The sequence below is a fragment of the Haliotis rubra genome, unplaced genomic scaffold, assembly GCF_003918875.1.
Source record: "Haliotis rubra isolate DU_JTF1 unplaced genomic scaffold, ASM391887v1 Scf340, whole genome shotgun sequence".
Taxonomy (NCBI): Eukaryota; Metazoa; Mollusca; class Gastropoda; order Lepetellida; family Haliotidae; genus Haliotis; species Haliotis rubra.
The window spans coordinates 923,063-944,645 of record NW_025767014.1 but is presented as its reverse complement, the minus strand read 5'-3'; the positions used below and the strand labels follow the sequence as shown (position 1 = coordinate 944,645).

Sequence of the window (21,583 nt, the reverse complement as noted above, 5' to 3'; positions counted from 1 at the left end):
ATATAACCTACATGATGTTACTTTATTCCAACCTGGAGTAGGCAAGACTCTTTTTGCCATTCCAAAAATATTGAAAAATATTCTGAAAAGCAGTAAATTGATATAATGCTGAATAAGTCAAATTTACCTATTGTATGTATAACTTGAAGGGGAGGACAACCCTGCCTGAGAGAACCCCACTTGGTTGTCTGGCCGGTCATGTTGGGAGGGAGAGAGCCCCACTTGGTTGTCTGGTTGGTCATGTTGGGAGGGAGAGAGCCCCACTTGGTTGTCTGGCTGGTCATGTTGGGGGAGGAGAGAGCCCCACTTGGTTGTCTGGCCGGTCATGTTGGGAGGGAGAGAGCCCCACTTGGTTGTCTGGCCGGTCATGTTGGGAGGGAGAGAGCCCCACTTGGTTGTCTGGGCGGTCATGTTGGGAGGAGAGAGCCCCACTTGGTTGTCTGGCCGGTCATGTTGGGAGGGAGAGAGCCCCACTTGGTTGTCTGGCCAGTCATGTTGGGAGGGAGAGAGCCCCACTTGGTTGTCTGGCCGGTCATGTTGGGAGGGAGAGCCCCACTTGGCTGTTCAGCGGCTGGGTCATGTCCCCACTTGGTTGTCTGGCCGGTCATGTTGGGAGGGAGAGAGCCCCACTTGGTTGTCTGGCCGGAGGAGGGAGAGCCCCCACTTGGTTGTCTGGCCGGTCATGTTGGGAGGGAGAGAGCCCCACTTGGTTGTCTGGCCGGTCATGTTGGGAGGGAGAGAGCCCCACTTGGTTGTCTGGCCGGTCATGTTGGGAGGGAGAGAGCCCCACTTGTTGTCTGGCCGGTCATGTTGGGAGGGAGAGAGAGCCCCACTTGGTTGTCTGGTTGGTCATGTTGGGAGGGAGAGAGCCCCTCTTGGTTGTCTGGCTGGTCATGTTGGGAGGGAGAGAGAGCCCCACTTGGTTGTCTGGCCGGTCATGTTGGGAGGGAGCTGTCAGGAGCTACATAAAGCAGTGGAAGCTACATGAAGCTGGCCAGATCAATATGATGACAATTGGTAATCCAGATTGTTCTCAAGCAGCAACCAGACCCAGGTCCTCAGCTGAAACTTTTGGCTTCTCTCAAATTTTATATGAAAATAACAAAACCAAAAAAGCCAGAAGATGTTCAGTATTACCTTTTCCTATCATGTTGAGGTATAAATTGCTTCTATCACCCACAAATAATGTGAGGCTGGAGGTGTGCATGTATAGGTCCATAGCTGATTCTAACGGCTAAATGGGAGGTTGCAGAAACTGCATTGCTTGGTGTTGCAAAGCAGCTCATTTTTGTTGGAATCCTTCACAACATTCTTGGTTTACTCCCACTCTGCTGTTTTTTTGGGTGGTGGGGTAGCCTAGTGGTTAAAGCGTTCGCTCGTGCCACGCCGAAGACCGGGTTCGATTCCCCACATGGGTACAATGTGTGAATCGCATTTCTGGTGTTCCTCCGACGTGATATTGCTGGAATTTTGCTAAAGGCGGCATAAAAACCATACTCACTCACTCTCTCACTCCATCACTCACTCACTCTCTGCTGTTTTCTTTTTCTTGGTCTTAAGGAAATCCTGAAAGTAATACCGTAATTGCCCAAAATGTCCTTTCAGTATTGCTTTACACATCTTGATGTACTGATCTAATGTCAGCATCAACGAATGACATAAAAATGGTGCATTGTTTCACTTACGTAATAGTTATGTAGACTACTGTGTGTTAATGTGACATGTTTGAGACTTTGGGCTGCAGTGGAAGAGATATGAAAAAGAATTCACCTGAAACATAGGGAAAAGTTAACATGACTAGTCATTGGTGTTTCATGAAAATACAAACAATTACAACGGAAGGTACTAGAAGATTTTTACCTACCAAGAAATTTAAAGGTCACATAAACCCTAGGGGTAAAATACATAAATCACTACCTGGCATCGTTATAAATGAAACCTCGTCATTAAAACTACTCATTTCGACCTTTAATTGACTTAAATCGACCTTTTTGACAACAGTGCACAATACTCACCCATGAGCGAAATTTCAACCAATCAGGCTGGTAGCGACTCTGTGACGTCATATGAGGAATAGCTTTGAGGGCCGATGCAGAATTCATCTACATTTTAGGGGTAAATTATCTTGTTTACAGGCTTGTATAAACCTGAAATCGTAACAATTGTTGTGGAAAATGAAAGCTATATGTTCTCACAATCTACTGGCATTTAATTTTGTCTCCTGCTTTGCCTAGTTTCGAGTTACAACTTGTTTTCATAGGCGCTTCTGTCACAATTGATTGGTGTCGTTAGGCCCTATTTGTATAATGACTGATCCAATTTGATCCCTTTTCTGTGTTTTTTTACCTCGATATTTAATCATGTCATGTAAAAATCTGTTTGTATTCTCAAAACAGTGTCGACCCATAAGTTTTCACATGCAATACAGCAATTAATACTCCTTTGTTGTAACCCGTGTTAGGTGGTATAAACCTACACATGTTATTTGTCATCATTCACTTGATGGTCAGTTAATGAAATTATAACAGGTGTAATTAGTGGTAACACACTTAGATTACCGACAAAGGTTCCCATTTGGCATTTCTTGTGTCTGGAGTAAATATTCAACATTATAAACATCGATCAAAGGATTAACCGATAACAGCTGATTGATTAATTACTTTTATCTTACACAGCGGAATTGTCAAAGGTTGTGTTTATGTATGTAGATTTACTAATCTATACTGAATACACTCTGCCGTTAATGCGGTGTCTGCGTAAAAACAAGCGTCCTTCTTTCAAAGGATTAACCGGCAATACATTGATTGATTGCCCATTATTGGCTAACTAAATTACTGTTTTTAATGAAAGGCGGACATTATGCAATTGGTTGCCAGGTGTGCTATCTTGGGTGACCAATGAGACTATACACCAATACCTGAAAAGATTTATCACTTTTAGGTATATTAAACTGTTAAAAGACACATCATTTGGAACAGTTTTGTGGATATTGATGGATACATTCCTCAAACAAGGTAATGGCCTGATATTGTTCCTATAACTTTAATCTGTTTTAATTTTAATATTTACATTTTGTTTTTTATTCATTTGTCGTAGCATTCAACAGAATCATTGTTTTAAAGCCGTGAAGTGTAATGAGACAGACAACATACACTAGGGTGTGTGTGCAAATTATGATTCACATTGGCAAACTATAAAATGTCGAGATATTACAGTTCTGTTATAAATTCACTATAAGTATCAGCAGATCGTCAGCTTTTTATTTAGTTTCAATATGCATAAAAGTATGATAATAAACTAATTAGGATTATAAGACCAAATATAAAGGCAGCACATTGACTAGTATCTACATACTGGTGAGTGGACATTAACCATGTGAATGTAGCAAGAAATTTATCAGCTTAAGTATTGTGACCGACCCCACCTGCGCTTCCGTGGAAGTAATCGTTATGTTATAAGTTGTGTCATGCAAAATCCTTTTGGTTATGATTCCAATACATATTTAACTTCTGAGTAGAAGTAGTTTTGATTTTCTAACTTGATGAAAACAAACTATAATCTCATTAATTCTAACAGACTTTCACGATTTTCAAAAATGCGTGACCCTGTCTGTGGGAACATCCGCCAGTCTGTGGATAAATGCTATTTAGGTTTGTTTTCACCGAGTTACAAAATCAAAACTACTACTACTAGTAATAAAATATGTATTTTATTGATGGCCAATAGGATTTTGCATGACATAGCATTATAACATAACAATTTCTCTCCGGCAGGCGAGGTGGGTGTCAATATAATACTACTTACAATATTATTGTTGCTTGACCACAACCTCACTTCCGAGGAAAGAAACCGTTATGTTACAAGTTGTGTTATGGAGAATCTTTATGGTCATCAATCATATACATATTTTACTATAACTAGTAAGTAGTTTTGATTCTTTAACTTCCGTGAAGCGATCTGAACACAAGTAAGATATCATTTCAGGCTTCCACAGCTAAACCGCTCTCACAAACATAACCCATTTAGCCGCGAACTGCGGGGTCCTGTGGAAATCTGTGCATGGTGACACCATCACCCGACCCTAGGAGCAATTGGCGACAAAGCAGCGATTCGGCATGTAAAATGCGTTGATGTCGAAAATCATCAAAATGATGGCGTGCTACACACTTTCTATACAACTAACTGAAAATGCGTTCCTCATATGGCGTCACTGCAGTGCTCTGGCGACAGAGTTCGTAACCTGTCTGTGGTTTTCGTTGGCGTTGGTGAGAGGGAAGCAGGCGACTTTTGGCCACTTTTAATGCTTCGGTATTAATTAACCACAAGTTTTCAAAGAATAAATTTGGTGTTCCGCATAAGACTAACCACAAATCTTTCATATGTAATGGTTAAAAGAGTAACAAAAACAAAGTTTAGTGGTTCTTTAAGAATACCCACGAGGGTTAGAAATTGGCCTTCAGCAACCCATGCTTGTCATAACAGCCGACTAACAGGATTGGGTGGTCAAAGTCGCTGATTTTGTTGACACATGTCATTGTATACCATTTGCATAGATCGATGCTCATGATGTTGATCACTTGATTTCTGGTCGAGACTTGATACTTTACAGACCAATGTCATATAGCTGGAATATTATTGAGTGCAGTGTTAAACAGCAAACAAATAAGAATACCCAATGTGAATGGTAATGGAGTAAAAATAATTTGTATCCAACAGAACCACCTTGAACCCTGTTGGTATATGCTTAGTGTTGTATATCTTGAATATTGACCGGTTGTGTATGTTGAATATATTGTCTGGTGTTGATGGAATTATATACTGCTTGCATGATGTGTTTTGTCTTGAGGCTAGGTGACAGATTGCGCTGTACTAAAGTGTGTTGATTGTTTCTGTGCTGAGCTGTCATTGGTGAGATGTTTGATTGACATATTTGAGTTGTTGTGTACTCAGTACCATGTTGTTTATGTTTCAGTGTGTTTTGGGATCTATATTGTGCCGCGCCAGAGAGGAGAGAAACATGTGATCATTCTAGTGAAGCTAAAGCATTTCATGATTATGTGAGTATGATTCTTTTGTTTAGTATCTGTAAGAAGCTTATGCTTTAAGAATGACTGGTTGTGTGGCCTCCACAGCCATGTAGACTGGCCTCCCTATTAGTTCAACAGATCATGTCCAACCATGGACGGACTTGGCTTATAGAGGTGTAGTTAAGGCCATAGCCTCCCCTGCTGTGGGACAGATGGCCTCCCAAAGATCATGGCCTCCCAGAGGAATTATGAGAAAATGGCCTCTCACCAGACATGGCCTCCCAGACATTGGATGGACCAATGGCCTCCCTAGATATGGGACAGACATGGCCTTCCCAGACATTGGAAGGACCATGGCCTCCTCACACTTTGTATGGACCATGGCCTCCCCAGACATTGACTGACCATGGCCTCCCAGACATCAGACTGACCATGGCCTCCCCAGACATCAGACTGACCATGGCCTCCCCAGGCTTCAGGCGGACCATGACCTCCCTAGACATGGGATGGACCATTGCCTCCCCAGACATTGGACTGACTGACGGCCCCAGATAATGGACAGGCTGTGGCCTCCCCTGATGTGTCAGGCTGTAGCTTCACTGTCAAAGTCAAGGCAGGTGCCAGACTTGGACAATTTGTGCAGGTAAGATTTGGTATGTCCTGATATAAAATAACATTCATTATGATGACTCAGTTAGGAATGTACTTTTGAGGTTAACCAGGCCACACAGAAACATACAAAATTCTACTTGTCCTGCGTGACTTGTTTCTGGAACACTGCGTGAATTTGTAATGACAAAACCTTAGAAGTGTATCTTTGAAATTTTGAATGAGGTTAAGTAAGACAAAATTATGTTAATGCGAATGGAGATATGAAGTACAGTGGTATTATCATCTTGGTTGTTCTTCTGAAACGGGGGCGGTGGGGTAGCCCAGTGGTTAAAGCGTTGGCTCGTCACGCCGAAAACCCGGATTCGAATCCCCACATGGGTACAATGTGTGAAGCCCATTTCTGGTGTCCCCCTGCCGTGATGTTGCTGGAATATTGCTAAAAGCGGCGTAAAACCAAACTCAGTCAGTCAGTCAGTCAGTCAGTCAGTCTTCTGAAACGTTCCTCTTGTAACTGTTATCAGTTGTCTGGTTCGATGGCTGCTGTTGACAATCACAACCGCAGTGGTTTAAAAATGATGCACATCTATGTCAGATGCAAGGGAAACAGCTGGGGTTGGTGGAGACAAAAGTCAAGCAATGTGCGTGTGTCACACAGATCATATAGAAATATTCTACACATTTTTGTCTTGGCTTCCCTATAGTGTAGTTAAAACCATGAACCTTCTAAATATCAGAGCAGTTGGGAATGATTGTTCATATTTAAGTGGTAAATGTCCATATTGTGGTCCATTGGAAAATGTTGGGTTTTGACACCAAATTTGAAAGACATCAATATGAACATTATATTGAATAATTTAGCATGAATTGAGTCTATTATCTTTTTGGGGGTGGTGGGGTAGCCTTGTGGTTGAAGTGTTGTCTTGTCACGCCGAAGGCATGGGTTGGATTCCCCACATAGGTGTACCCCGCCATGATAGTGCTGAAATAGTACTAAAAGTGCCCTCACTCATAATTGGCTTTCCAACATACTTGTATCAAGAGGAACAAGCTCTTAATGCTTGTTGGCTTATGTAAATGATATTACGAGGGGCATCTGTATGATTATGCTTCATGGGACACTTGCATGAATAACTGGGAGATATATGTCCATTATTCTGGGGGTCTCATGTAGATCTCAAAAGGGACACCTGCAGATCTTACAGGAGATGCAGATCCCCCCAAGGGATGCTTGAAGATCATGCTGGAAAGCACCTACTGATCACTCCGCGAAGGACACATGAAAAAGCTGCTTCATATCTCAGCTGACATTCCTACTTGAAACACCTAATTTACTGAGAAGGACCATGCAGGTCAAAGTATGTAAAGCACCTGTTGGTTTTGCTATTAAGGGCACCTGCAGATCCTGCTCTAAATTAAAGGCACCTGCAGATCTCATTAGGAAGTTCACCTGCAGATCCTGCCATGAAAAACACCTGCAGATCCTGCCATGAAAAACACCTGCAGATCCTGCCATGAAGGGCACCTGCAGATCCCTACACCAAAGGCACATGAAAGGTCCTGCCATGAAGGGCACCTGCAGATCCCTACACCAAAGGCACATGCAGGTCCTGCCATGAAGGACACCTACAGATCCCGACACCAAAGGCACATGAAAGGTCCTGCCATGAAGGGCACCTGCAGATCCCTGCCATGAAGGACACCTACAGATCCCTACACCAAAGGCACATGAAAGGTCCTGCCACGAAGGGCACCTGCAGATCCCTAACCCAAAGGCACGTGCAGATCCTGCTACGAAGCGCACCTGTAGGTCCAATATACGGAGGGCATCTGTGGATCCTGTAGCAAGGGGGACCTGCAGAGAGAGCGGAACTGGTTACTGTATACATTACCAGTTGATTGTGTAGCCCTGGCATGTAGGATGTCTCTAGTATTGATTATTTAAGGCCTATGACAGGGGGGAAAAAATCACCTACCTACCAGTGATATCTCACACTTGCGTGCAAGAGTCTTGTTCAGGAAGTGGGAGATAATGTACATTCTGTGATATATTTCAGGAGATTTTGGTACTTTTTATTTTGGTTAGAGGACGTCTTCAGAAAAATGATGCACAGTATAATGTTCAAATGCTATAACATTCTGAAAGAATTTGATTCTTTTTGTTAAATAAAGTTCATTGGTCACGTCTAATGTGATCAAATTGTCTTTGTTAATATGTTTCACTGTAGAGTTACAGAATTTCTATGAACTACTTTTAACTTTCTTTTGAAAAGTGTCATAAGTTGAATTCTTTATGTTCATGTCCCATCAAATCAACAGAACATATTTTTTTATAGACCAAAGCTCACTGACAAACAAAACTTGAATCTTTCTTCTGGTTATCTGTGGTTCTTGTGAACTGGATTTCATGCTGAACTAGAAGCGGTGGGGTAGCCAAGTGGTTAAAGTGTTCACTCATCATGCCGAAGGCCTGGGTTCGATTCCCCACATGGGCATAATTTGTGAAGCCCATTTCTGGCACAACATTGCCGGAATGCCAAAAGCGGCGTAAAACCAAACTCACTCACTCATGACCAGCTTCATCTTATATATGGCCTTGGACAGTCACACTTCTTCATGTCGTGTACATCTGTTGTCACCAGATCAATACTGTCATCCCTAATGATGGTGATAACATTGATCAGATTGACGAGAGCACATCACGAACGGGCAGAAGTGGTGCCACCTACACAGACATGGTGGTTCTGTATCTGTGAGGTCAGCAAATACAAGATTGCATGTTTTAGTAGCTAAGTGATTGTTCTTGGACATTTGATAAAGGGTCATTCACGGAAGTGAAGTCATCTTGTGATGTGATCAGAGACATTCACACAGACTTATAGAAGCCATGCCCAGTTGTGTTGTCCATGCTTAGGACAGACTACTCGAGGGACGGCTTCCAAATTTGGGACAGACTACGCAATTGGACATTTTCCAAGTTTGGGACCGACTACACAAAGGGACGATTCCCATTCTTCGGACAGACTACGCAACGGGACGTTTTCCAAGTTTTGGGACTGACTACACAAAGGGACGATTCCCATTCTTGGGGCAGACTACACACAGGGATAACTTTTTTTCTTGTGACAGATTACAAACTGGGATGACTCCCATTCTTCGGGCAGACTACACACTGACGATTCCCATTCTTAGGACAGACTACGTACAGGGACAACTCTACATACAGGGACGACTTCCATGCCTGGGACATCTTAATTTGTACAACAGGATATGTGTTGGGGTTATTCTTGCTTCGGACATCTTGGTTACAAGGCAAGATACTCATGCTTAAATCCATCAGACCATGGCTAGTAGAGGTCTACCCTAGGGACAGGCTTGGTTCCAATGGACCATGACTAGGGATGAATTTAGCTTGGGACAGACTGTTATAGGGTAACAGACCATGACTGGAGGATTATGAAACAGGAACAGTGGATGACAGACAGATGTATTGGTGAGAATTGACCTACAGGACTAAGCAGTACTTATTAGAGAGGCAGGAAATGTGCTGTCCACTTCCATATTCTTACTGGACATCCTCAAGACAAGAGCAGGAAATAATTGACTGGTCATTACTGTCCAGTGGCTTGTCACATGCTTGAGAACAGGGTTGTCTGGCTCAGTGGTCAGTCATGCAGGCAGTGGTATTTTGTCCTGATGGGCTGAACCTGTAAACTGAGAAGTGGGCTGGCCTAGAGGTCAACCTCACACCCACAGACCGCCCAGGTGGGAATTCTTGTTAACATGACCCCAGTGTAAACAGGACTGGTGTGTACTGAACAATATGTACCAAGGTCATTGTTATGCCCTGTGTCTGTGCATGTCTTGACATATGTAAGGGGAAGTCGATGATTTTTATTGTTACCTGACAAAAAACAAAGATGTTTGAGATTAAGATAATCTTCAGCACACAGATTTGTACGAGAGCTATGTGCTGTATGCTTAGGAGATGATAACTGATGAAGCATTTTAGCCTAATTTTGTGTTTGCGTTTCATCAGATACAGTAAACACAAATAAGTTTTTTGGGGTCCAAGATTTGTAGACAGCATCCATGGGTTTGAGGATGGAGAGTCTTCACAGAGGTCTTTAGTTCAATCCACTGGCTGTATTGTCGCAGAAGATGGTACTGGTTGTCCTCCTGCTTGATTCCAGCCATCAGTGAGTGAGTGAGTTAAGTTTTACGCCGCACTCAGCAATATTCCAGCTATATGGCGGCGGCCTGTAAATAATCGAGTCTGGACCAGACAATCCAGTGATCAACGGCATGAGCATCGATCTCTGCAATTGGGAACCTATGACATGTGTCAACCAAGTTAGCGAGCCTGATCACCCGATCCCATTAGTCGCCTCTTACGACAAGCATGGGTTACTGAAGATCAATATTCTAACCCGGACCTTCACGGGTTTCTAGCCATCAGAGGGGCGTCACCTAGACTGGTTGGCTTTGAGTCTTCATTATGTATCAGAGGGTTATCCTTCTTAAAGTACAGGGTGGTGAATTAGACTAGTGGTTAAAGCATTCATTTGTCACGTCGAACGCCCGGGTTCGATTTCCCCATTCATTTCTGGTGTGCCCCACCATGATATTGCTGGAATATTGCTAACAGTGGCGTAAAACCATACTCACTCATTCTTAAAGTGCAGCATGGAACCACTATAAAACATGCATGTCTTTATATAACTGAAAACATATTGAACATGTTACGTATGCCTGTGAAACATCAATTTGTTTTGTAAAAACAGGGAAATTGCAGAATGTAAGTACATTGTAACTGGAAGGTCATGCAAACAACCTGTATCAGTTGTTAGGTAAATAGTTTCAGGTTTATCATCAGATAAAAGTACTTACAGGAAAAACTAGCTTTCTGTAGTTTCTGATCCCAATTTGAAGTCAAATGATGGTTATATCACGGCAGTTTGTCATTGAACTCTGTCCCAGTAAAAATATGTGTCTCTGGGGTCATTTTGTTGAAAATAACATTGAATGGCTGACATTGACTCAGGGGCACAAACAAGTAGTGATCTTTGAAAGTCTATTTAAGCTGTGTTGTGAAATTTTCAGGGAATAAGAGTTTACCATGTTAATTATTTCTTCAGTCCTGGCTGTCCGTGACTTTACTGTTGACTGTACTTTGGACTTTCCATTGCAAACCACCTGAATACAAGGTGATAAATGTTTTAGGCCGGTATGCAAACATTAAATTATTTTTTTTTAAGTTGTCTTACAATCCATGTAAACAAATAATGCAGAATATTATTGTGAGAATGTTATTTCAAAATTATGAAGTTGTTTTGAATTCCTCTTAAAATTTTATATGTTTCTCAAGGATAACCACTAAAAAGCATAATGTTCTGAACCATCTTTTTTAGTGCAGAATTAAGTGAGGATCTTCCAAAAAGATGATATTGGTCTACGAATATTTAATAACTTGGCCAGCTGCAACTGTGGAAGCATTGGTTCTAAGTATTCCATGCAGCACTTGTGAAGTCCCTATGTGCTGCTCTCTCCCCTTCTTCCTCTGTGGTATAACCGTACAGTGTAGATGGCCCCTCAACCAGCTTCATTGATCTGGACTGAATCATCGGACAGCTTGGTCATTACTACATTGCCTTTGTTGCAGGCTGGTCAGCTCGAGGACGAGGGGAGAATCGCTCTCCTCCCATCATGCACTTTTCCCATCCCGCTCTGTTGCAACTTTTCCCATTTTCATAAAGATAAATATAGATTTAAGAATTAAATATTTCAATTATGTTTAAATATCTTGGCTGTCATTTCACTATAGATTTATTTATATTAAACAAATACATGTAAATCATTGTTATTTTGTGCAGAGCACTTTGAGAAATGTTTGTTACTAACATCAATGTTTTATTTGCAACATCGATGGGCGGTATTGGTTAAATAACAACAGATGTATTAATTTTTGCTTGAGGTATGCTAAACAACAATCCATAAGAAATCTGTAAATGTAGTAAAATTGGGTATAGTGAAAATTCATGAAAGTGAATATTGTGAGTATGTGAAATTGTGACTTGTATTGAGTGGAAAGGTTGGAGCAGGCTGGGTGTTTGGGCACCTCAATACATCATGTTACTCCAGCAATGTTGGAGGTGAGGGGTGCACCAGATGAAGCCTCCCACCTAAGAAACCACTTGCTGTCTTTCTTATGTAAATCCAATCCTGTCATGGCTGCACACATTAAGTCAGAATACTCCAATCAATGTTGGTATCCCAAATACAGAGATGTGTTGATTCATAAATTTTCAATAAGCATTAGGATGGTTAGGAGCTATGCTGACACCCCCTTGGTTGTGAAGTGGACTGATCCAGGGCTGATGACTTGTTTTCTTCTGGAGACCAGTGTGTAGGGCCAGATACAGATCAGTAGTTGCTATGGCAACCGAACAATGTTGAGGTATTCCAAGGACTGATCTGGTGAAATTTTAAAAATCTGTAGAAATAACCAAAACTAACCCACAGACCAAGAAATTGATTGTCAGTATTTTCGAGAGACAACTAAAGTGCTGTTTTTCTTTACCTACTATCAACTAGTCCAAAATGAGTTAGGTTTACTGTTTCAATATGATTCTTTATAATGAATTCATTAATAATCAAAATTAAGAGTGTATTAAATTTTTAATGTTATATTCTTTGACTCGATTGAAATCTTGCAGTAAGATAATGTAAACAAAAAAATTATTTTGAACTAATTAAGAAGATTATAGGAAAAGATAATGAATAATATAACTCTTCTCTTTTGTAATGAAATATTTACAAGGAAACAGCAAATGGAAATGCATCATGGATCACCTCAGTTATTTATTTAAGAATTGACTCCAATATATTTTGCTCTTAAACAATGTACATTGTGTAAGTCGGCAAAACAGAATTACACAGTATGTACACTGGTTTGGTGTTTATGCCTTTATCAACACCAAAATGTTTTGAGGTAATTTTTTATGAATAAATAGTATTGTTTTTATGAAATAGTGGGAACTTCAAAGATTGCTTATGTAATCATTAGCATACTAAAAAAAGCTGAAGAAACACCAGACTCATTGACATCGTTCCGTGCAAGGATGTAACACAGGCCCCGCCCATTCTGCCAGCGACCAATCAGGAATCAGTAGTGTGGTTTAGGGGTGCTTCTTTATATCTGGGTGGTGTATGGAAACACAAACCTGCAAAAATTGCTTCGGTAGCCAATCACAGGGTCTCCTTGCAGTTTTATTATTTTTATACATGCATAATTTATTCATTGTAATTGACCTATAACAAAAGACAGTTATTACTTTGATTCAATAATTGTGGGAATATACTTCTTCAGTTTCAATTGTCAGTCTTGTTTCGCCTCGAATGCCTTGGGGAGGAATTTCCTTTTTGTATTAAATTTTCCAGTTTCAGGGTGTTTTATTTCAGAAATTCACTTTAATATATATGATATTGTGATACCAGTTTAATATTTGATTGTATATTTACACTTGAATATGATGTTTGTCCAAGGTTTCAGTGACTTTATTATGTCTCTTATGTTTTCATATTGTCAGACAATGTTTCACTGCTAAAAAATCGCTGATGTGGTGAAATGCAATATTTACTCAACTTATTTGATTTTAAAAAGAGGCTTTATTTTCAGTCTTTTTGGATAGATTTGTGGCACTTTGGAAATGCTTACTTATTGATTTTCTATAATTCATGAACTTTAACTAATTATTGTTTTCTGTCTTTTCAGGGTTTTGTAAATTCAGGGTACAGTGTAAATGGTATAGCGCCGGTGAGTACAATTTTGTTATTTCTCTTGCAAAACATAACATCGGAATCTTGGGGGTTCATAAATATCTTATTGTTTGTTGTTTAACGCTGCTGTCAGCAATATTCCAGCTATTTGGCAGCAGTCTGTATTTAACCTGAGTCTGGACCAGACCATCAAGTGATCAACAGCATGAACATCGCTCTACAGAATTGGGATACGATGACATGTGTCAACCAAGTCAGCAAGTCTGACCACCCGATCACGTTAGAGAAATATACAGAGAACAGTTTTTTCCAACATGTCTGATGCGTGATTAAAAGATGTATCAGTGTAAGATTAAGCAGTTGATCAGTACAGGTAAGTATATTTCGTGCATCATGATTTGACCCATGGTATAACACTGTTAATCCTTTCCTTGATAAAAGGCAACACATATGTCCTAGTTGGTTCGGTGCAACACCTCGCTGTGCAGTTGTTAAGCTGCTGGTCATAGGTTCGAAGCCGAGATTATCACCTCATTCGTTCCTTGGATTCTCCAATCAAGGTGGCCATTTTGTTTGACCCATCTTACTTGATAAGAAATGACTTCAGAATCCTGCCTCACATCTGTTGTTTCTGTCAATAAGACTTAAAGACAGCTTCCAGGTCTATCAGTTTAGTGCCTCTGATAAGACTACCTATAAAAGGTCTTCATTGTCTGTTCTCCCAAGGGGGCTGGGTAGCCTAGTGGTTCTGGCACATAAGCCCATTCTTAACACATTGGTTACAATCAAAGTTAAGAATTCTAGCAGCTGAAGACTTGGCAGTTCGATTCCCCACATGGGTATAATGAGTGAAGCCAATTTCTAGTGTCCCCCGCTCTGATATTGCTGGAATATTGCTAAAAGCCTTGTAAACAATACTCACTCACTCTGTTCTCCCAAAGAGGTAAACATACGGGACGTCATCATTTCAAACTTTCTTTGGAGGTGGTGGAGTAGCCTAGTGGTTAAAATGTCCGCAAATCATGCCGAAGACACTGGTTCGATTCTCCACATGGGTACAATGTGTGAAAAACCATACTCACTCCCACTTCTGTGTAAAGCCATACTCACTCACTCAAGCTTTCTTCCTATTGACTGTCGCATGGCTCCATGATGTCACTGGAATACTGTTCAAAGCTGCATTTGATCCAACTCACTGTTTCTGTTTTGAGCCACAATGGCTGACCTATTGATTGATCTTGTAAACCACATCATGGCTCCATGCTTTTTCGCTTAAATGATTGACCACTGGTGATGGATCTAACTTCACCTTCAAGCCACTAAAATATAGCTGTAATATTGGTTTGGGGCATCAGAAGCCACTTGTCATAAGAGAGCATCTATTTCTCTGCCCTTAAACATCCTCTCTCCTATTTCTTCTCTTCAGAGGGGTTTTCCTGCTTTGTTTGTTACTTGAAAAGGTTTTTGGCTCCTATTCTTGTTGGTTGAGAATTGGTTTTGTATATATCTTTTGTTACTTGTGAAGCTTGTTACTTTAAAAGGTTCTCTCTCATTTCGTAGTTTAGGAGTGTTTTTCATACATCTTTTGTTACTTAGAAAGGTTTGGACTGTTCGGCTTGTTACTTGAATACATTCTGGCTCTTTTTCTTGCTAAATACGGGTTTTACATACTTTTCTTGTTACTTGAGAAGGGTTTTGCAAGAAATCTTTGTTGCTTGAAAAGGTGTTATCTTTGTTGGTTGAGAATGGTTTTGCTTATGTCTTTTATTGGTTGAGAAAATCTCCATGGATACTCAGCGCTTTGAGTGAGTGAGGATATTTTCTGTCTCAAGTCTTGGTTCAAGTATTGCTGGCTTTGACATATCTTACTACCATGTTCACTTTTCTCGTTACCAAGTTCTAGCTAATCAAATCTTAGCTTATCTTAGCCACCAGGTATTATTAGTGTTGAAGCTTCCATCAGTTTGCGGGGCGGTGGGGTAGCCTAATGGTTAAAAGCGTCTGCTTTCGTCACACTCACTCCAGGCCCGGGTTCGAATCCCCACATGGGCACAATGTGTGAAGCCCATTTATGGTGTCCCCCGCCGTGATATTGCTGGAATATTGCTAAAAGCGGCGTAAAACCCAACTCACTCACTCACTCATAAGTTTGCTGCTAGCCACTTTAACATTGTGAAGGAGTTGTGAAATCATGATCATTGGATGATCCCAACTGATCGATCATCAAAGTTCAGTAAAACTAGATCAGTTATGTGTGATCATCACTAGAATAAAAAATACGAACATGTTTCATTAGGGATTTTTTCTTTTAAATGGTTTATTGTTTATCAAAATGAGACATGCAAAATGGAATATATACCAGCCATATTGGTGAGTATCTTGTGTCATTTTGCGAAGGCCATTATGGTATTGTCAGAAAGGCAATAAACAGCTTTTTTTGGGGGGGGTGTACAAGAATTATTGAAATCTTTCAACCCAAGCAATATTTTGACATGTTATTTTAATTCCTTGATATTAAACAAAGTAAGCAGGAAGAAATGTTATGTTTGCTACGCTATATTCATTAAACATATATGCTCCTCATCGATGCTGTCCTAGACAACACCTAACAAACTCGGGACAAAAATAATTGATGCAGCATTAAAGGAAACTGGCTTCATACTTTCCAGCTTTTAAGTATATTTGTTTACTGAGATGGTGTATTTACAACTATCTTAAGTTAACAGGGCAAAGTTGTTTCTGTTCGATTATAGAAAATTGTATTGAATAGCTCTGTCATATGGACCTTGATCAATCTTCGATTATTTCAATTAATCGGAACACCACTAATGATCTCTTTGTTCTCGTACTGGTGGTCCTGAAGTGTCCATCATCTGATTCTCCCAAATCCAAGTTGTAGTGTTGCTGGTCTCTCCAGGGGAAAGCTGTCTGCAGGCGCCCATCTTGTTCTTGTTCCTGAAGGTGGAGTGGTTGCTGACAGTGTCTTGGAGATTCCACTCCATCGTCCTTCACTCCACTAAGCATTATAGGAAACATGATACACTCTTTCAGCAAAATCTGATGATTATGTTTGTTTTATTATGTCTACCAAACATATTTATTAAAAGTTCAAAAGTGAGTTTCATATCCAATTATAGTCCAGGAAAAAGTTCATTTGTATCATGTTATCTTGTGATTTAAAGTTGGAGGAACCCTAGGTGAATGTTTTCCCTCACAATTAGGTAAATTGTTTTCTGCAGCAGAAACAGTTTAAAAAAAATATGTAAAATATTAACAGAGGTATTAAATTGAGTTGGTCAAAGTATTGGTCGTGGCTGCCCAGCATGTTTTAGAGTCTAGAATATTAGTGTGAATTGGTCACCTTCCAATGTCGTAGGTCAAGGCTGACACTGTGAGTCTGTCCCTACTTCTCACCTGAGGTGCAGCCAGTGACCATAAACAAGCTCTTTTGACCTGCATTATCACACCGAGGTCAATATTTGGGGAGGGCAATATATCAATTATTTTCTGTCAAATTTAAAAAATGAAATGAAAGTGCATATTTATTTCTCCTTATTGTTGTAGTAATGCATTCTGTCATGTTTCTGCTATACATGTTAGGTATCTTTGTGTTGCAAGGCTGTGGAGAGGCCCAAAGGTCATATGTATAGAGAGACAGAGAAGTCAGCTTGTTTACACTCCTGTGCCAGCACAGTACAGCACCCCCTCGCTATACCAGCACTACTGGGAGACATTCAACTGGGGATTAAATACTGTATCATCACAGCCACGTCTGTCATCCCTCTTATGAATGTATTTGGTGGAATATATGCAAGTTGGTACTGTTTTTTGGAAGGGGCTTATAGGGTGATGGTAGTCAAGTGGTTATATCGAGGTCAGTTGGCATTCCTTAGCAAGACCAAATGATGTTGTTTGGCCTGGGAGGTGAAATTTTAATTTTGTTTGAGGAAATTTTTTTATCTTAGTTTTAAACAGGAAGTATGTCATTACGGCCACAGACGGACCTTGAGTTCACATCAGACATTTTACTGGCCAGAGTTTCATATGAAATTGCTCTAGCATCTCTGGCAGGAAATTTTGAGTGCCAATACGACAAGTGAAAATGAAAACTGTAATTTTATATGTTGTCTTGATGCAGAGGAAATGCAAGATATCGATATAAATTGGCGAAATGGTATGCAAATATCAGAGGATTCGGTTCAAGGATACAGTAAGCAGATTCCTTATTATGTACGGTATTATCAGGAAAAGGTTTTGATTGGTTGAATCAAATCATATATTAAAGAATTCTTCACACTGTTTTTTTGGCTTAAGGAACATATCTTGTCAGAATTAAAAAAAATTACTTTGGTTCAAATATTTCCACTGACCAACTAAAACATTATGGGATTCATATTCCAGGGAATGTAATGTTTAATTTGGAAATAATTTTACAGGATTATGATTGAAATTATAACCGCAAGATTTCTGTAAGCGACTGAATTTCCAGAGGGATATAATGTCATAGTATGTTATGATTTTTGTGGTGAAAGTTGCTTTCCGGTTGTTATTGATTCGAGATTATTTGCTGTAGATTGTAGTGTGTCATCGCACACTGGCTGACACGAGACAGGAGGCGGGTGGGTCCCAGTTGTGTAAACAGGCATGCCTCACCGACTATTCAACTGTCCTATGTACAGTCGTAGCCACATGATCGCTGACTCCATGTTCAGTTGCCATGGCAATAAGGTAACTAGATGACAAATTTGTATGCATAATAGAGGAAGATTCAGCACTGACGACTTGGGTGCATCCCACACTGAACAGCAAGCCCACACTTGGGACATTCCATTGATCAAACACCCTGTAAACAGAAACAGTCGAATCTCGGCCACCAGTGCTGTCCTCAGTCTGGCCATTTCTAAGAAAGGTAGTGATAACTGCTGGTTTACTTACACCCTCTCTACAGCCTCATCCAATATGGAAGTTGAGTTTGTTGAAAATTTGAGAGTTGTTATTGTGATTTTTGATTGTGATGGTCCCCCAGCTTGAGCCGTGGACCGCCCCATGATCACATGGCAGCCCAAGAAATCAATAGTTGAGCTGGTTGAGGCAAGGCTGTGGCTTCAATGTGCAGGTGGCTGGCTCGCTGGCCAACACTGGGGCTCTACACCACTAACCCCTCCACAATAACGGTTAATGGGGCCCACAACCACTACCCATGGTGGTGCAGGGAACTTGGTATTTGGCCTCTAATGCATTCATTTTGTAAAATATATGTTAGAAGGATCTTGGTGGTGTTTTGATGGTTTGAGATGATGACTAAGTGTTTTGTGGTAGACCGATTCCATACAGTTTGATAAAAGAAATGAATAAGGATCTAACAGTAATTCCTATAAGAGATTGAGGTTTTAACTATTTTATGTGACGTTTCAGTGTAGGTGAGGCTTTGGTATCATACTGACTTCAGTGCAGTTAGGTCAGTGTGAACTTAGATTAATTTATTTTAAATAAATTTCAAACTCTTGTGAGAAAAACAACTTTTAAAAATTTATTTGTTGTGATGCTTTGTTGTTGTGTAAAGAGAACATTAAGGTTCATGCTGTCATGTTACAAACACAAGGTCACATCACCTATTGAGTTCACACTGTTTCCTTTATACAGTTTGAGGTTCTGTATCTCCATCAAGATTTATAAACAGGCAAACAACATGAGGCTCTGAACCCATGCCCCTGAATCCTAGTTGAGCATCAGTTTATCTCTAACTCCCTCATCTGTAGTCCCTTAGGAGTACCCAGTATCAGTGATATTTAGAAAGGTTCGCGAGTGAGGCTCTAGACCAGATACCTGTAAATACTGGATCACTTCACTCACCTCCCTATTGAGGTTGTCAACCAGAACCCTACAGATGGCACTATTGAGGCTCTCCACCAAAACCCTCACATGCACACATGGCACCATTGAGGCTCTCTACCACAACCCCCTTATGTAAATATGTTATTGAGGCTCTAAACCCAAACCCTGTAGATGCTGCTTTTGAGGCTCTCTACTGAAACCCTCACATACAAGATATCCCCATCAACCAATGCATCTTTAAAGAGGTGATTTGATGGATTCGTAATTTAGTTGATTGTGTGTCTTATTTCTCTGATTCAGACTCTAATATTTACAAGCCTTAGTAGCAATAACATGGCCCCCAGTTACAAAAGTATGGCAACGGTTATAATGCCAAATAGTTACCTTCCTATTCAAAATTTCTGGTGTCCCCCGCCGTGATATTGCTGGAATATTGCTAAAAGCGGCGTAAAACTAAACTCAGTCAGTCAGTCCTATTCAAAATGCAATAGTGAGATTTTCAACCAAGTGCCTACATGGCCTCATTGAAGCTCTTCCAGAATCATACACACCCACATATCACATCGAGGGTCCACACCCGACCCCTCATACTTTTTCTCCATCTCTCAAAATGTCCCCTACTTTATATGGTACCAAATATACTTGTTTGTTCATCATGCATCAGCATTTAAACCCTAAGGCTTCATGTGCTTGTTCAATGACAGGTTTTGGGGGGTTACGATTGTTGAGCAAGATTCAGTTTGGTTTTACTTCTTAGCTCTTAAAAAATGATTGTTGTTATTTGTGGTAGTAAGTTGTTTCTTGTAAACAACGGTGTGTCTGTTACGGCATAGAAAGCTGCACTTTGGTACGACCGTTCAGTAGTTAATGGACTGCACAGTATACAAACCCATATCAATACAATATTGAGTGTCGCACGTAAACACTCCCTTTGGTAGCCTCCAGTATAAAATATTGCCAGTATTGATTGTGTGCCTACCTAGTCTCGGAGTAGCACAGGACAGGCAGTAGGCTGCTCCGTGTTCACTGTAAGCAACACCAAGGGATGAGAGCTTCTGACTGCCACCCACCCTGCCTGTCACTGACTTCTACCAGTGCCAGATCAAGAGGCAGGCCCACTTGGCAGTACCTCCATACTGAGGGTTTGCCTGAAAGGGTCAGCTGATTGACGGCCCCAGTAGGAGTCACCGTGACACAATGTATCCTCCACAGGGGCACAGTAAACACAAGTCTTTAATTATTCACTAATGAGATGGGTTGATAAAGTTGATTAAGACGGGATGCATATTTCCTCCCTTACCCTATCCCAACTTTCCTTTGCGACAATCGGCAATGGTTAAACAGTATGTTATGTATCATGAAGACATCAATTATGGATTTTCTTATTGGATTTTGTTGTCATTTGCAGTGAATGAAAAACTCACGTCGGGAAGGTTTGGATTTCATTTAATGTCGTCAGACAAGTCCTCCCTACTTGAGATATAATTAATCTGATTGTGGAATGACATTTTAAGTCATGTGAAAGCAGAGCTCATAAGATCCTACTGAGACGTTACGTTCCCTATAAATTTGCTACATGTGTGTTCAAAGTAGAGGTATTATGGAGTGCTTGTTTACTGTTTAGAGTAATTATTGTGCCATGTTTACCTAGCTTCCCCCAATGGAAGGTCACTGCATTTCGAGATTGACCTCTGGGAATATTGACCAATCAGAGAGCAGTTGATTGTTTGGTGTGAGATGCATTACAGGGGTCATGACCCCACTCAGGGTCATATCCAACCTGCAGTGTGGAGGAGTGGGAGTGATGTATCAGAGAGAAAGGGTGGACTACAGCCATTGTTGTGGAAACAGCATGGTGATGGGTTTCAGAACTGAGGATGGCTGCTGCTCTGTGTCCATTATCACGCCCTTCTCTGTATGATACGTTATATGATTAAGATGTTTGGGTAGCTAATAGATACCTTGTCATTGGTTAAAGAGGAGGAGGTTGACAATGGCTGTTCGGCTCAGAATTCATTCCAGGTGTAGAACATCGTGGCTTATCCTACCTGCTGGAGGAGTCATTACTGCTCGTGATACATCTATTGATACTTATAGCAATACAGGGATGGCAATTTGCCGCTGATCCGTGGATTTTATTTCAAATTGTTCAATTGTGAATCGTCTAACCATTGAGAAACCCTCAACTCGATGACACAATATTAAGTTTTCAGCTGAAAATAGTCTTTCCTGTTGCCATCCCTGGCAATAGCAGAAGTATTATAAAACATTAAAAGGAAGCTTTATAAATATTGTGTCATTTGAAAATACACCATGAGTTAGAGACAAATTGG

At 40.6% G+C, this 21,583-nt stretch overlaps 1 protein-coding gene across 1 annotated transcript in view; it reads left to right on the top strand.

Annotated features, from left to right (window-relative positions):
- Window positions 1-21,583, top strand: part of LOC124284653 (single-stranded DNA-binding protein 3-like) — a 106,064-nt gene that overhangs the window by 18,010 nt on the left and 66,471 nt on the right. Inside the window, 2 exon segments of the mRNA XM_046720761.1 lie at window positions 4,973-5,057; window positions 13,411-13,452. Coding sequence (XP_046576717.1) covers window positions 4,973-5,057; window positions 13,411-13,452 — 127 coding nt within the window.